Below are 17,506 nucleotides of genomic sequence, written 5' to 3'. Positions count from 1 at the left end.
AAATCAATTTTAAAATTGGCAGTCAATGTCAGTGGTAGGATATAATGATTTAGAGAGAAACTTTTGATTCAGAAGGAGGCAAAAACTGAAAGCTTTAAATATTCTTAAATAAGAAAATCAATATTTCTCAATGTTTTCTCACCCCACACCCTCCCCCACACCCTAAAGTTATTTTGAGCCAACTGTACAGTTGGTATTTGTAAGCGGTATTCCCAAAAAATTCAAGATGGCGACTGGCGGGAAGGTTGATATTTCTCAACTTCGCAATCTTGTTCGTCAATACATAGACATGCATTTGTACAAAACAGCTTTGTTTTGGGCAGACAAAGCCGTTTCGTTGTCCAGTGGTGACATCCAAGATGTGTACTGGTTTGCACAGGCTCTGTTTCTGACCGGGCAATTCCAAAGAGCTGCCCATGTATTGAAAAGTCGAGGCGTTGTTCAAACGACTCCAGCATGCCGCTACTTGGCCGCCAAGTGTCATGCAGAATGCAAACAGTGGCAAGAGGCGAAAGAAATTCTGGAAATGGAACAGAAAGAGTCGGGAGACAAGGATCTTCCCGCAGAGGTGTGTTTTGTCGGCAGCACCAAGAAACTAGAAAGTGCAGTTTGTTTATTGAAAGGAGTTGTGTACGAGGCGATGGATAACCGCGCTTTGGCTACAGATTGTTACAAGGATGCCCTCAGGAACGACGTGCACTGTTTTGAAGCGTTTGATCTGCTTGTCTCTCATCACATGCTGACGGACAAGGAAGAGAGGGAGCTGTTGGTTTCTCTTCCTTTCTCCGAGCAATGTATGCCTGAAGAAGTTGATTTGTTGAAATTTTTGTATGAGAGCAAGATGAAGAAGTACTGCAAACCAGTCGACCCCAAGCTTCCTCCTGGTTTAGAAAGCCTCAACGATAACCTGGATATTGTTGCTGGAATGGCAGAGCGGCACTTCTACAACTGTAGTTATCATCTTTCACATAAGATGACATCAGCTGTTCTATCTTCAGATCCATACCACGAGGCTTGTCTACCCATTCATATTACATGCCTGGTGGAGTTGAAGAAAACAAATGAGCTGTTTTCATTGGGTCATAAGCTAGTTGATAACTATCCACACAAGGCAGTGGCCTGGTATGCCGTTGGTTGTTATTACTATGTCATTGAAAAGTATGAACAAGCGCGGAGGTATTTCAGTAAAGCGACAAGTTTGGAACGAGTTTATGGCCCAGCGTGGCTTGCATTTGGTCATGCCTTTGCTGCAGAGGGAGAGCATGACCAAGCAATGACGGCATACTTCACAGCATCCAAACTGATGCTTCGGTGCCACTTGCCGCTCCTCTACATTGGCCTAGAGTATGGAAAAACCAACAATGCTAAATTGGCTGAAAGGTTTTTTGTGCAGGCCTTAGTTCTCTCACCAGACGACCCTTTTGTGAAGCAAGAAATGGGCGTGATTGCTTTCCAAAATGGAGATTACATGCAGGCTGAAAAGTATTTCAAGGAAGCCCTCCAGAAAGCACAGATCACAAGTGGAGAAGTCCTTTCGGAAACATGGGAAACCCTGCTTAGTAATCTTGGCCATGCTTGCCGTAAACTGGGAAGATACCAGGAAGCACTGCGGTACCACAAACAGGCTCTTGTTCTTGTTCCAAACAAAGCATCCACCTTCTCAGCTCTCGGGTTTGTAAACAGCCTCCTTGGAAACCATCACGAAGCCATAGGCTACTTCCATAAGGCCTTGGGCATTCAGCGAGAGGACACATTCAGTGTCCACATGCTTGGTGAAACTCTTGAGCAGCTTACCCTGGAGGTCTACACAGAGGTAAAAGAGGAAAATGACACAAGCATGGAAATGGATGACAGATCGGATGAAGAAAGCGACTGAACCAGAGTAGACCCTTTTTTATGAGAACTACAGAGAACAAGCACACACAGGTCACAAAAAATTTGATGACGTAAACATCATATTGTACATTAACAAGTTACAAGGCTTCTTTGGTTCTATGCATTTTCATAAAATGTTGATCACCTAATAAAATTATAGTTGTTGGATCCAGATAGCTCAGAAAATTTAATGTAGAGCAGAGGTTAGCTGAAAGGCTCAGAAGTCTTGGATCCTTGCATCAAAATAACAAAATACTATAATCAAAAACTGCAACTATACATGTAGAATAAAAACTTCACATGAAAGGAAAGAAATTTACTCTTGAAGGTTACAACTGAAGATAGAAAAGGGCACAGAGAGAATTATTGGCCCCTTTGACATAAAATTCTTAGAGAAATAAACTTTTTACCAGGAAAGAAGCTCACTATTTGGTATAATCTGACAACTGCCAATGTTTGCCAAGAATGTTTGCTCACAAAAAATCACCATGGAAATGAGTTGACTTGTACAAGCTTAGGGGTGAGAAGATTGGACAGGAAAAGCATATTATAAGGTCTTAGGATACCCACCAAGAGTAGGAAGTTCACTTTAAATTGACCAAAATCCAACTATAATAACTGTTTTGTGCAACCTGTGTAATGGAGGCAAGCATTTTGTGAGATACCCCAATTATTGATAAGGATGAATGATAATTTGTTGTCATTTGTTGGCCCAGAGCTTCTTTTCAACCAGCCCGCAAGCCTAGCCTGAAAGGTCAATCATCTCTTACCCTCAGCTTCATCCCTGGGCGAGACACTCTTGCCTGGAGATAAGTCTGCAAGCGGTAGAATGACTGACATTTCAGGCTACTCACTAGCCATGGAAGCATGCATCAGCTTGTGGAACTGTTTCTTATCGGATTGCATCTGTGAGGCTTGAGAAGTCCCACCAGTGGAGAGTCAATTAAGTTATTGTATTGTATTATTGTATTGTAAAATGAAATGGCAAATAAATAGTACATTATACCAGTATTTATACCATGGCATAGAACATACAGCCAATCAGAATACAGGAAAGTATTGTATATTTGCAACAATATTACACCCAACCTTGCAATCATGTGCTGCCATTTCTTTACCCAAGTAACTTATGAAGCCATCTTAAAAAGTGGTCAAAATCAGTGCTGCTGTAGACCTGCTGTCAAATGAGTCTCTTCTGAGCTATAATAGTTTATTACAAGTCTCCTTAATTCAGAACAAGAAGTTTTAAAGTTTTGTACGGACACATCAAATTAGTACTGTATAATGCTGCTTTTAAAGTCTCCAACTGAATGGCCCTTGCACCTGTCACTAGAGACATGAAAGACAAATACACGAGAGTCCAACACAATCCCATTCTAAAACAGTTAATTTAAGATTTAAAATACCACTATAAAACACACCCCTAACCGCAATGTACCCTCTCCTTCCATTTATGAGCCCACTTGAAACCTAATATGAAGACTATGTTGTATGTGCACAGACCTTATAAACAGCATGTTATGGCCTGTCAGATGTTCATTATTTATTCCCATTTTGCCGCATACAAAGCATCAAACCTCAAAATTATAGTTTAAGGAAAACAAAAATGAGGTACTAAATCAAGAGCACAACTAGGATGGCCAAGAATGGGGATTAATAATCTCCAGCTGGATTTCTCTAAACATTTTGATTTAAAACTTGGTAATCAAGAAAAGCATGGCTTCAAAATAATTATTCTAAATTACCTTCAGTAGTCAACAGAGATTGGAGTTTACTATTATTATTTCATTTACAGTGTAACTTTCGAGTCAAGACAACGTCATTAAAGATCCTGTAAATAGGGACTCGAGTCAGTGGTTCACACTAGCTCTAGATTTACAATCACCAGAGAACACGTTCCATAAAGGGACACTGAGATACATTCTCTAACGTCCCATATTACATAATTATGAAGTAAAATAATACATGGCTTTCCTTGTGTTCAGTCTATTTCCCAAGAGAAAAATCAGAGATTTTCAACAAAGAACAAGACACAGATGACGTTGCCCTACAAAGATTTATTCCGTGTTTATACTCAGTTGGAACAACCATTTGAGTACAGTTCAATATGTGGATCACTGATAAACAACACTGACTATGATTTTTCAGGGGTAAAATTTCAGGCATCTTCTACCTATTGAATAATGGTAACCAAAGTAAACATTTTACCCAAATTAGCAAAACAGCCAATAGAGAGGGCAGTTATCATTTATAATTATAATAATCTATTTATATAATTCTTTTTCTCATTGTTTTCCATTGATGGAAGACTGGCAATAAGAGAATTAAACAAAGGGTACAAACATTTCCGATGGCTCATAACAACTGGTATGTTTAGACTACCGGTACCTCAATACATACGTGACCTTCTAACAAAAATTCCCAGAAACTTCCCAGAATTTTTGGTCAACTGGTAAACATCCTATCAGAGGGTTAAGTGTAATATTATGATGAAATAAATGCCTGTTAACTTCGCCTAGGATTAACTGCATGCTCTTTTGCATGGTTCATTTTATATTCCTAACAATTCTTCGGCAATGTGCAGTCTTCATTTCTTGCATGGCATTTTCCAGCTCAGAGGTGAGGTGAAGAAGGTTTACAGGATCAGTTTGAAGAACGTCCGCACTTTTCTTTTCTCCTTCCTTGGTATGAAGCCTCATAATAATCACAGGATTTGTTTGATGCTGGAGTGATCTGCTGGCCAGCTCCACATCGAATCTCCACTCGAGATCGTGATAATGAGGTGTTCCAAAGCTCATTTCTCCCAATATGTTCCTAATTTCTTTTCGATTTTCCAAGTACATCTTCAGCAATGCCCCAATTACTTCTTCGGAGAAACCGAGCGTCATGACGGAGTCCTGAAAGTCAATTTCGCCAATCATCAAACGGGAGCTCTCTGTTAAGACATGTTGCAAGCCGCTAATCCCATTTTTGACCGTGTTGACTTCAACGCCAAGCTTCTGGGCGGCCGCCTGGAAGATTTTGGGATTAGACGAGCCTTTTAGAATAGAATCCAGGGAAATTCGAGCAAACTCGAGGACTACATCGAATTCCAATGATGTCAGGAACTTTAAGTGCTCCTTTTGCTGTTCTGAAAGAATAAGGAGCATGTTTTTATAGCGAACATGAAAGAAGAAGACTGATCAACTGGATGGAAGATAAAGTAATGACATTACTGGAACCGAAAGCGACGGCTTAGCAGCCGAGCTTTCAATCCATCGTGGCGGACGGAATGCAAAATTCTGGCTTTACACTTTTCTGAGGCGATGGATGCCATTAACGCACTATCAGGAGCACTAGAAAACTTATCACTCGAAGCGAGAGAACTTTATCTCAGCTCAGAGGTTCCAAAGCTTGAAATACCTCCCAGTCCCTTGGAATTTTTAAGAGATTGGGTAAACCCAAATGTTCCTGCTGATTTCTACCGGAAGTTGCGGGGCATGCTGGGTTAAAAATTGGGGGGAACCAGCTCCAGTCTCCATTATAAAAAAACACGCGCGGAGAAAATGGCGTCAATTTGTTTTCATTGTTCGCTGTCGTCCGCCAGGGAAAAACAACCTTTTTTCTCATACTGAAGCTTGAACTTTGGGCTTTAAATAGACTTTCTTATAATTTTAAAATAATAAAGCAGGTATACTACTCCCCAGCTTGAAGATAAATCGTTTAAATCACCAGTTCTGACAGAAGTTCGTTCGCGGCCCGGCGTCCTTGTTTCTAAATCAGTTAAGCCGACAACTTTGTTTGTGTTTGAGACCGACTGAGGTACACAGAAGCCTTACATTACTAATAAAATTTTAAAAACGGTGATGCTAACACTGTGGTTTTGTTTGAGATAGTTAACTGCAATGTCGAACAAGAAGCGCGTGTTTACATTCCCCCGATAGGATTTTAATAACCCGCGCGAGGACTCGCAAACAGTTTCATCCATAAATGGCCTTGGAATCTAGCAGAAAGGTTTTGGCAGAATTGCATCTCTGAACAAAACCAAAGACTTAAAGGGGTAAAAATATTACGTCTAATAACCCATAAAAATAATTTCGGAAGTTAAAGTGATACTTTGCGTGACCCCTATCAGCTATACCCTACAGCTACGATCACGTCATCGCCAGATGCACAAAAAGTTTTTGACGTTTGAGCAATACTACTATTACCATGCCCAAGGTCTTTAGTTGTTCCGACTGCGAAAACAACTACCAAACAGGTCGTGGATTAAGGAAACATTTCCAAACCCACCCAAGCCACAAGCGCGAAGAAAACGTAAGAAACCCACCCCTGCAAGCTGCTGCTGCAGCAAATAATTTCCTGGACGTCCCGCACCACCACCGCTCTGCGAGGCTAAAGGAACTTTTGAAACTTTTAACACCAGATGAATTTTCAACTGTGGTTTTGTGTAGTATTTCCAGACATGTGTCAACTTCCTCATTTCTGTTATCAAGAAGTAAACTTACACAGGGCTCAGTTTCCGAAAGCAAGTTGCGAGGAGAATTGGAAGTACTTGTTGCGATGTTAGCCGAGTGTTACCCAGACTCGCTTCTTTATTCCTTGAAACAACAGTCAGTTTCTACCCTTTATTCCAAACCACAAGATGAAGGTATATTCTCGAATTATCACTCCAAGGAAAAACTTTTGACTCCAGCAAAATGCCGAGAATGGGCTCATTTTATTGACGATTTAAACATGCCTCAACATCAACAAGAAAAAGCTGAGCTGGTCGACTTTGTTATTTCACATAAGGATGGAGAGTTTTTTAAGAGGACACTCATGCCAGTCATTTTTAAGAAGAATTTCAATCATTTTGTCCAGTTTGCAGCCGAACTAGTAAGTAATTTTGACACTGGCTACACTAAATATCAAAACATAGTCCGAAATCAGCTTGGTAAAGAACTAGAACATGTTTTCGGAATCAACATCATGGTACCAAAAGATGACATTTGTGAACAGCTAAAGGTACAAAAGGAGGCTCTGCAAGAAAGTTTGTCACTAACTTTTACTGAACACAATGGCGTTGTTGCAGCATACACAAACGTTAAAAACACTGTGGAATGGCTACTTAGCAAAAAAACTCTGCAGGAAACAATAATGGTCCCTAAGGAAAAATTACTTGTTTATCACTACATTGATGCATTCCCATGGATGCAGTGGAGTAAGTTCTTTACTGGAGAAACAGCAATAAGAGTCAAATTAGTGGAGCCCCACAACCTGTTAAGCTCCATTGTTACAGTGTGTTCTTGGTTAGGGCCAGATAACTACAACCATGTAAGTAATCTTGGACTAGAAACCCTTCAACAGCTGACCAGTTTGAAGTCAGTTTATCACCCAATTCTGAAGAAGAACATAGAAGTCATTGTGCGTGGTGTTGCAGATGGCTGTCAGCCAAGATCAATTACTGGAAGTTCTTCTGCAAGTTCCACTTATCCAATTCCTGAGTCACCAGAACATCAAAAGCAACTTGGGGATATGAGAGTCATCTGTAATGAGCCTGTGTGGAAAGTAGAAATGACTGAGAAAGGAGAAGAACAGTACAAGACATGGTTGGGAAAGCGAGTAGATAATACTGAAAACAGGTTATTATTTGATTAATGGTACTTTACTAATTGACTTTTTAGAAAGAACAACAGTAGGCCTTTCCAGTGTGAGCAAACATGAGCATCATTCACTTTTTAAAACTTGAGTCTTCCAAATACAAAACACAGGCATGAATGATAATATACATTTATATTATTATACGGTGCAACAGTTACATGTAAACAGTACCCACACACCAATCAAAGAGAAAAACTAATGTAATTCAATGTGGAAAACTTTATTAAGAGGTTTTGCACTACATGTACATGTATTCATTTTGGAAAGCACCCTTCTGTCAATTTAAATTAACAAAAATGTTTACTATCATTTATGGCAGACAAGAATATGCAAAGAAGCACCTTGGTCAAACTGGACATCCTAATGCTTCTCAACTTGACCTAGCAAATTTTTACCCAGCAATGATGCACCAAGCTACAAGAGCTACAGAAACTATTGTACGAAGAATTGGCCAAGTAGCTGATGCTCTCAGACAAAATAAAAAAAAATGGTTTTTAGAAGTACAGAAAGTTGCTCGAAAAGTTTGTTTAAGCAGTTATGATGTCACATTTGATGAAAATGGTGTTTTGGCCTTCTATGAAAAAGCAGAGGAACTCTTGAACAACTCTGGTTTCAGTCCTTCAGTCAGCAAAATATTGGTATGTTTTTGCACTGGCCTGAAAAAAATTTTCCAATGGATTTTAAACACTCCGAAAGAATTAACCAGACAGGAGTATGAATGTCAAGCAAGAGTTCTGTTAGGATTTCAATTTATTTTAATTTTTGGCTCTGAAACTGTTACTGCCACCGTGAAAGAACTGGTTGCTTACACTGGGTTTTATGTCGAGAAGGCTCTTAAAGATGCCGCCTTGAGTGGACTCCCTTTGACCTTGCACAATTTTAATGACAGCATCATGGAAACCAAACACAAAGAAGCCAAGCAAGGTAACTACATTTACAGTGGTGGGCGAGCAGGTGAAACAGGAAAGATAGACTATCAAAAACGAGTACTCACCCAACAATTCTGTCATGAGTGGGCATCTGTTGAGAACCGAGAGAAGAAAGGGTGCAGCTACTCGTCAGACTCTAAAGTCCACAAAAAGGAAAATGAAGATTTACCAAAACATCTAAAGAAGAAGAAAATGGTATAAAATATATAAATGAATCTGTATAAATGTGAAAAACAAAATAAGTTTTCCCTCCATTCATTTTAAATAACTCCTAGACTACTATATACACTGCATTTAAAAAAGGATGCTTCTCAAGGCTGTGGTCAAAGAAAAATTATCAGGAGCCCAGAAGTTCCTAACCATGGAATCCTGGGTGCCCAACACTTAAGCTTATATGAAAAAAGCATTTTTCCCTGTCACCTAAAGGCCAAAGTTAGTTACCTGTGGCACCCAGGCACTTCTAGTGGACAGCCCTGCTTCTTGTGTATGCTGCTGTTTAGTTGAATATCATGGACACATTCCTAATGTTCATAACACCTATGCTATTTTGTTTAAAACAGCACATTCCTTTTCAAGACACTGAAAGAAAGTCAAGTCAAGATGAACCACCTTATGCTACCTATATATCACCAACTGCTCCTGAAATCGAGGTACATGAAGGCATTATATAAAAGCACTAACATAACAAGTTCATCTGACACACCTAAGAGGTTACCAAAAAATGTCAGGAAATTTTGTTTTGACTTATTTTTAACAGCAAAATGATGTCTCGTAGTAACTAGAAATAAATGATCGATTTCAATGAACTGAGTTATTTGATAGTGCTAGGAATTAGAGCACAGGTTAAAATCAGATCATATTAACTTACCTCTGTTAATTATTTCAGATGAAAGACTCAAATAAAGATGCCGACGGTAGTATTTGTGTTCGTCCTCGGCCAAAAATCGACTCCACATTAACCCAACAGATGACTCAAAACTATCTTCAGGCAGCGAAAACGCATTTCCAGTCGTCCAACGTTGTAGAAATTACAGTCGAAACGGCCAAAGAATTTGCTTCAACATCCAACAGTGGCACGGTAAATAGCTCAACAAACTTGAACAGTATCAAATCAACAGTTCAAAGTCTTAACATCACAAGAGCCGATCCAAGAGTAACACACGAGTTATTTACCATGAAGTTAAACTCAAGCAAACCACAGCAGTCGGGCACATTTGTCATTGAACATCAAAGAGAAAAATCAGCCATCCTTCGAAGAAAATTCGTTATTCCATATGCAGACGTACTAGAATTACACATAGATGACAGAAAAATTATTCTGGACACGTACCAAAGACCGCAGACATTTTACAAAAAGAAAGATGAGTCCGGCCGACAGAGTTCGACAACATGGTCAGAATTCTCCGAAGGTTCCGAGACATGTACGTCTGGGTCAGATGAGAAGACTCGACTTGAAATTAACTTTCACCAGCCAAACAAACTCGTGAATACTCTAATTCACTCCGACACATATCTCCAGATGGCAGCCAACGGGGGATTACGAGAAAACTACCATCAGCAGAAGCAAGACATCACGGAGCCTGAGGCGTTCCTCCCTGTAGCCAAAAACCCGCAAACAGTACGCGCAGCACAGCTCGCCGTCTTAGAACTGCTTAAACAGCCAGAAGGAAGTGATGTGTCTTGGCTTATTAAAATGTTCGGTGGAATTCATCATCTTTTCAAGCAATCTTTACGCCAGAGTAGTCTTCATATCCCTGTTAGTCGCGTCGAGAAGGAGGAATGACCATTACACGGTAAGAGTTTTATCTTGTCCCGGAGCTTTGAACAGCATTATCCGCTGCTGTATCAGCACAAATAACATCTTTAACTTAATAAATCCGATTTCTTTAAACTGGCCTGGAGTATTGCAAAATTCTCAACAAGCGAAATAAAATAAATGCTGAGCTAAACACGGTAAAAGCCGCCAGTGTTCAATCGCCATGTGTATTTCGTTTCGCGAAACGCTCTCGAATGAATGGACCCCTAAAGCTGTTTGCGAGTCGCGCGCTGATTGGTTGAAATTTGAAGACCTGTCAAACAGAGATCAGCAGGTTCCTGTAATCATCAAGAACGCGTTCAATCATTGGCCAGCGCTTGAAAAATGGAATGACGATTATTTGAGAGAGAAAATCGGTCACAGGAGAATAACTGTTGCTGTGACACCAAACGGGTACGCTGATGCAGTGGTAGGAAATAAATTTGTCATGCCAGAGGAACGGGAAATTAAGTTTTCAATGTTTTTGGACATCCTCGAGGGAAACGTCAAGGAGGAAGGGATATTTTACGTTCAGAAACAAAACTCGAACTTAACAGAGGAGTTTCAAGAATTATGCGCGGATGTAGCTTCTGACGTATCTTGGGCAACTGAAGCATTTGGTAAACATCCAGATGCCGTGAACTTTTGGATGGGAGATGAAAGAGCCATCACCTCGTTACACAAAGATCATTACGAAAACCTGTATTGCGTGATCTCGGGCAAGAAAGTCTTCACATTGTTACCACCGAGTGATCTCCCATTGATTCCTTATGAACTCTACACACCAGCAAGGTTTAGAACCACGGAGAGTGGAGATTTTGAAATTGTTGATGAAATTGTCGAACACCTCACAGAACTCTCACCAGCGCCCAAAGTGCCTTGGATAGCTGTTGATCCGTTAAATCCAGATCTTAAAACATATCCAAAATATGCGAAAGCCAACCCTGTTTCTTGCACAGTGCAGGCAGGAGAGATGCTATATTTGCCTTCTCTTTGGTTTCATCACGTTCAGCAATCCCATGGGTGTATTGCCATTAATTTTTGGTATGACATGGAATATGACATCAAGTACAACTATTTTAAATTTGTCGAGACGGTGACAGACCTTGTCACTAAGCACTCAGAGAAAGAGTGATTAATTTAATTAATAAAGGTGGTGGCTGACTTGTAAGGATCATAAGACTGGAGTATGGGTAACGCCTCCTTTACTTACCTGGGTACTATTTCTTACTTAGTCCTAGTCGGAAAAATTACCAAAAAAACCCTGACCAAACACCTGGCTGGGCAAGGGAATTTTTTTCAACCCTCTTCTTTGCACAATGATATTAAGTACTAGAAACAAACCAAAATTCCCAACCAGTTGGAATAATTCTACCCTCAGTTGAGGGTGGTAAAGGGGGATGACCAAAGTAAGCCAAAGGAACCCTTGGGTACCCCCTGACCTTTTTCCTTGCTCCCAGGCCTTCCTCTTAAACCTTTAACCAACCTCCATGTCCAGTGTGGAAGGAGTACTCCTAACTTGCATATGGCTGGAAGGGCCAAGAAAGAACTGTATCCTCGACTAGAGAGCCTGTTCACAGGCTGGGCTACTTGGACCAATTTCTGCTGGGTATGTGCCACTGGCCTGTCAGAGCCCCTACCCCATTATAGTCTATTCTATGACCAGTTAGACTCAATCTTAGTCACTTTTGGGCAAAGTAATTTCTGCAATCCCAACTTAGGTCGCTTTCTGTTTATGCGTCTACCTTAGAAAAAGCTAAACGTAGAACAGCAATAACTTTTTGACTGCAAATCTTTAAATCCCTACTCAACAGAATTTTGTTACCCCCTAAATCCCAAAATGTGCAACCCTGTTCCAGCAACTATTGAAAATGCAAAGCCATTACAGTCAATCCCCAGTTCCATGTGTGTTAATAATATCTGCACACGAGTGGCATTAGTTTGGATTAGTTTGTCTCCCCAGTTAATATCAATTTAAGGGGTGCCCAAACATACTCTCGATGTGATGTCACTCAATCTCTCCTTGTGATTCACAAGTTAATAAGATGTAATATCGAAGGAGAATGAACTCCCTTTTCGGTGTTTGAAAATGTGGTCAAACATGGTCTTCCATGTTGATATATTACCTCAAAACTTTTTTCCAGCAGGTTCTAGAATGATTAGACGCAGAGTCAATGAAGTATTTGATTGATTGTTAGACTGGCAACTGTGTGCCGTTTGAACAAGCTACTTCGGGTACTGGCTGTCAGTTAAAAAAATAATATTGTTACCAATGTGACACAAGTAACTTTTTAATCAATTAAATACAGAAGCCCACCATAAAAAAGGATAAGCATGTTATGAAGTTGTTTATTTTTTTTTATTAAACATGAAATTAAATTAGTGCTAGTATCTAAACCAAGATGAGACAAGCAATGACGAACAATGATGATGAGGCCTTCTCTCACAAGAGAAAATAAAATAACTATTCAAAGAGTAGACAGCATATTGCGAAAGTTTACCAAAACAGCATTTCAATGTTTTCACAAGTTAAGCTTTAAAAGAGGCTAAAAATGCATCTCATGAGAAAAGGCCTCGGCTTTCTAGCAACAAGGGCACACATTATGAGGTGCTGTGTACATTATAGAGTTCTCTTCTTTCATTAAAAATGCCTAGTTGCATATGATTCAATTAAAGCTCGTCCTTTGCTGTTGCTGTTTCCTCGTCCTCTTCTTCAGTTGCAGTCTCTGGAGTGTCTGGTTCTTCACTACCCTCTTCTGGTTTCTCTTCAGTTTCTTTGCCTTCCTCTTCTGTTTCTTTGCTTTCTTCCTCCTATAACAGTAGCAACAACACACTAATAACTATGGCTGAACTTTCAACTGACAATAGAACTAATTGGATTATACACATGAAGTATATCAACCGCTATGTTTAGCTACCTTCCAAAAACGTCTCAATTCCTCATCTTTGGGATTCAGTTTTTATCTGGCTACAGGGCATGACCTGATGCTCTTTTGTAGAGGTGACACTTGCACTGATGAAGTCTAGTCATTTTAGAGTTTTGCTTGAAGAAAACTCAGGCAGGCAAGTCACATGATTGTCACAACATCATTGTTTTAGAAAAGCTCTGTTTTCCATCTACACTGAAACACTAAGCCGGTGTTCTCAAATTTCTCTGGTTTTAAGAGAGTTTTTGAAAAGCCCCGTTTTCGTGACTAATTACAGTGGGCAGAGGCCTAAATGTAGAAATAAAGGTGGATTTTCAAATTTCTCCGAGTAGCAAGGACAAGGCCTTAAAACAAGGAAATTGAATCTGGACCCACCTCTTCCTCCTCTTCTTCCTCTTCCTCGTCCTCCTCCTCAGCTTTCTTTTTGTCTTCTTCTTCCTTCGCCTTCTTCTCTTCTTCTTCTCTTTCTTTACGTTCCTTTTCATCCTGTTCATCCTTCATTTTCTTTTCACCTTCCTTAGTTTTCTCAAAGGTTTCCTTAGCGAATGTTTCAGCGTACTCAACAGAATCTGTTACAAGAATGTTGTCAAAAATAGTTCCTGATTTGACCTGAAAAAAGACAAAAAACAAACCTACATTATGATCAAAGATGGCAGCAAAATAATAGTCTGCAGTCAGTCAAAGCTACTCCATGCAAAAGAAACCAAAACTAATCCAAGGCTGTTTTAATTAACAGCATATACTGTTGCGGCTTTATTTCTCCATTTACTCCTTAGTTTTTGTCTGATTGGGAAAATACTTATAGCAAGTCTTTGCATCTCTTATCTCAACCGCTGCAGCTTACCTGCCAAAGATCAAAACCAATGGCTCCAATGTCATCATACTTGTAAAGTTTGTCGTCTAGTTGATACTCAGGATTGTCAATTTCTGGGTGAACCCACTCTCCTTTGTAGTTAGGGTTGTCAATTTGCTTGGGTTTCCATTCTCCCTAAGAGAAGTAAAACACACAAAAAAGAATGCTGTTTAAAAAGATTAATTAAACGCGATTTGTACAACAAGAGGGTAAATTAAAGTTCATGCAAACACAAAGATATCAGCTGCATTGATGTTGTTGGCAAATGTTCACAACCAGAGAAATAAATTATTTCAAAGGCCTCAAGCCTAAAAATAGTAATCACTACCCAAACTTTACCAAGTTCAGATCACCATAGTTACCAGTCAGTTACTAAACCATGTGAACAGCATAGATTAATGGTCCATTAAAACTGACAGACTTGAACTTGCATAGATTAATCAGAGAATCTTACGTGAACCACATGCTGTATAAGGACTGACAGACAATCAAAAAGTGGTGAAAATCAAGATTTAACAGTAGAAGTACTAGCAAGAACAGACACCCAACTAGCAAGAGGCAAATAAAACATCTTGCTTACAGGTTTCTCCACCAACCTTGTAGTCAGGGTTATCAATCATGGGAGGCTCCCATTCACCGTCAATCTCGTCATCCCAGTCATCAGGCTTTTTGGCATCAGGGTCAGGGATGTTCTGAGGTTTGTCCCAGTCCTGCAGAGTTGAAACAAGAAGTCAAAAACAAATGATTTTATGGAAAGCTTTTGGTTGCAAATTCAAGGTCTTTGCAGATAAGAACAAACTTGGTTGCTGGTTGAGTTGATCAAATGGCATTTTGCCGAAAACACAAGATTTGTGACTTAGTCATATCTCTGCCAGCAGATTTCAAGAGCAACTTTTAGAAAATGCAAAATGAAATGTTATGATTGCTATAAGTAGTGCAGGGTGCAAAGAAACCAATTTTTTACCTTGCCCTTCTAGTAAGCTATAACTACATAACATATAATGTGCTAGCCTGAAAAATGTTCTTGCCAGCCCTCCAAAATTTTATCTCTTACAGTCAGTACAGTCTTCTGTGATTCGTATTGCCTCAAATGTTTTCCTAAGGAAACAACTCCCTTGTCCATTGCGCCAAGTGCCTGACGGCAAAATAAAATTCACTAGCCCTGGGCTATCAGACATAAGATAAACTTATATTTATTATATACCTCTGGTTTGGAGTCTTCTGGATCATCAATCTTTGGCTTATCATCCCAATCCTCAGGTTTCTTAGCTTCTGGATCTTTAATTTTCTTTGGTGGCAAGAAATCCCAGTCTGATTCAAGATCACCACTCTCAACCTTAGAGCCATCAATACGCACCTCGTAAGTGTTATCAGGCTTCACAATGAGTGTGTAGAGATGTGTAAATTCATCGTCCTGAGAGAAAAAAAAAATGTTGCAGTTTCTGCTAGTATGTTACATGAGCATGAAGTGGCTGGGAACATTGCTGATCTTTTTAGGGCATGTACAAAGAACACTGGACTAATGGCCAGAGAGATGGACTCCCGATTAAGTCAGCATTCAAGCCCTGCCAGGGGTCATTGCTTTGTGTTTTTTGGGCAAGACAGTTTAATCTCAGAGTGCCTCTCTTTACCCAGGTGTATAAATGGGTACCCGTGAATACAAAGCTGGAGGAGGGTGAACATGACCCTGTGATGGACTAGTATCCCATCCAGGGGAGGGGGGAAGAGCAGAATTACTCCTAGCTACTTTATGCTATGGAAATCAGACTAAGCTCTGGCTATATGGACCATTTAGCCAGATGCAGACTCAACTTTACCCTGAAGGGTATTCTAGTCCATCACATGTTAACCTCGAGCATTTTGCCATGTTTATCTAACAGGAAGCTGGTACCTAATTACACTCTTGAGTGTATTGAGGCACTACAGGGGTAAAATGTTCTGCCTAAGATCTAAGTTTAAAACAATTGCCTCAATTGATTCCAGAAATTCAGTCTCTGATTAAGCGAAAACAAGTTCAACTCTGGAGAGTGGAAGGCCATGGTGTGAACCTTTCATGTGTAATTTCAAAACGTTTAGACAAAGGCCATCTTGCTTTGCACAAAATTCCTGTAAATTTACAATATATCTCATTAACTTTGAAAGGGTAAGAGATCTTGCCTACTTTTATGTTTTTCTCATTCACCTTTGTTGAATTCTCTTACCTTGCATCTGATATCTTTCTTAGTAAGCAGGTTCTTTCCTTTATAGTTGAAGATAACATGCACTTTCTTGGTACCAGGTCCACAGATATCAGGGCCTAAAGAAGAGCAAGATTGCATATCAAATGAGCATAAAGTTACATGTATTCAAGGCAACTGATTGAACGACTTTACAAGAATCTGAATTCTGTAGAGATAATTTTGTATCACCTACCAAACATGATGTGATATGGAGTATCGCCATGAATGTTTTTCTGGTCGACTTTACTATCATAAACCTGGAAATTTGATGGAAAAATAAGAACAATGCCTTCAGGTTTTAGTTAAGGTAAAGCAGATTTAGATACAGCAAGATTTGAAATGTTGCTTAGCTGTTCATCTAGCATTCAGTTGAAGACAAAATAACACAATGTTCTTTACAAAACAATGGAAGCGAGATTTGGGATGAAATTATACCTGACAAGGACTTACCTTAACGTAACCACCGCCGCAGTCGATGTTCTGTTCATGTTTTACTTGAAACTGAATAACAAGAGTCTTGTCCTCGTTCGAGAAAGGTTCTTCGAATTTAGCAGAAATGCCGTAGAACTTCGCATCTTGGCTGGTCTGAATACCTGTTGAAATAACATTTTGTTTGCTAAATCATTTGCCCGGTGAGAGACTACTGTTTCAAGTTATTTTCACCAAATTTAATCTAACAGCTTTGCAGCTGAACAACTCAAAAATTACAATTTTCAGTCACAATTTCTGATCTTTTTTTTTTTACTACAATGTTATGTCTAAAGCAGAATAAAATCTTACCTTTGTCTAGGTTGGCATCGCCGTAAAATTTTCCAGCAGTCCACACGAATTTTCCACTGTCACTTCCCTTGAAAGTAGATTCAATCCATCTATCTTGGTAACTCTGCTCTGGAAGTTTAAATCAGAATGATAGAAAATGAGCTTGCTGTGGGAAATGAAATTGACAAAATTGTGCATTACATTACAGTGATTTAAACTATTTCCCACCTTCAAATTTCTCAACGAAGTAGATTGTCGGGTCCTGTGCTAATGTGCAAGAGACTAGAGCTAGGAAAACTAAACGGCAAAGCGCCATAATTTACAAAACACGAACTACAACAGATACACCTCCAGAAAGCCTTCGAATGAAACTTCTTCGCTGTGACAAGCAACCATGTGAGTGAATACGATTTCACCGGCCTTCTGCGTGGTGTACTGTGATTGGTGCAAATATGCCACGTGACGAAAGCGAACCAATGAAAACGCACCACACGTCTGGATGTCCGTGACTTGTTATCGCTTGCGCG

General features: G+C 39.7%; 4 protein-coding genes across 4 annotated transcripts; 2 read left to right on the top strand and 2 right to left on the bottom strand.

The window, feature by feature from the left end:
• The first annotated feature begins 72 nt into the window (after window positions 1-72).
• On the top strand, window positions 73-2,883 carry LOC145467163 (cell division cycle protein 16 homolog). Its single transcript, XM_081450715.1, has one exon. The coding sequence runs from the start codon at window positions 227-229 to the stop codon at window positions 1,874-1,876; it is 1,650 nt and encodes a 549-aa protein (XP_081306841.1). The 5' UTR covers window positions 73-226; the 3' UTR covers window positions 1,877-2,883.
• A 69-nt stretch (window positions 2,884-2,952) lies between these two features.
• LOC145467172 (COMM domain-containing protein 2-like) lies at window positions 2,953-5,084 on the bottom strand. Its single transcript, XM_081450723.1, has one exon. It carries the CDS (start codon window positions 5,022-5,024, stop codon window positions 4,422-4,424), a length of 603 nt encoding a protein of 200 aa, XP_081306849.1. The 5' UTR covers window positions 5,025-5,084; the 3' UTR covers window positions 2,953-4,421.
• Window positions 5,085-5,147: 63 nt separating this feature from the next.
• Window positions 5,148-12,452, top strand: LOC145467168 (bifunctional peptidase and (3S)-lysyl hydroxylase Jmjd7-like). Its single transcript, XM_081450720.1, has 2 exons — window positions 5,148-5,321; window positions 10,517-12,452. The coding sequence occupies exons 1-2, from the start codon at window positions 5,181-5,183 to the stop codon at window positions 11,354-11,356; spliced, it is 981 nt and encodes a 326-aa protein (XP_081306846.1). The 5' UTR covers window positions 5,148-5,180; the 3' UTR covers window positions 11,357-12,452.
• Window positions 12,453-12,540: 88 nt separating this feature from the next.
• Window positions 12,541-17,351, bottom strand: LOC145467164 (calreticulin-like). The gene is made up of 10 exons (XM_081450716.1): window positions 17,208-17,351; window positions 17,001-17,108; window positions 16,671-16,813; window positions 16,414-16,477; window positions 16,203-16,297; window positions 15,206-15,415; window positions 14,598-14,711; window positions 13,993-14,136; window positions 13,524-13,757; window positions 12,541-13,032 (listed from the first exon to the last, which is right to left on the bottom strand). Exons 1-10 carry the CDS (start codon window positions 17,293-17,295, stop codon window positions 12,892-12,894), a joined length of 1,341 nt encoding a protein of 446 aa, XP_081306842.1. The 5' UTR covers window positions 17,296-17,351; the 3' UTR covers window positions 12,541-12,891.
• Between the last annotated feature and the right edge of the window lie 155 nt (window positions 17,352-17,506).

The sequence above is a fragment of the Orbicella franksi genome, chromosome 14 (assembly GCF_964199315.1).
Source record: "Orbicella franksi chromosome 14, jaOrbFran1.1, whole genome shotgun sequence".
NCBI lineage: Eukaryota > Metazoa > Cnidaria > Anthozoa > Scleractinia > Merulinidae > Orbicella > Orbicella franksi.
The sequence above is the reverse complement of the archived record's forward strand: the minus strand, read 5'-3'. Positions and strand labels throughout refer to the sequence as shown.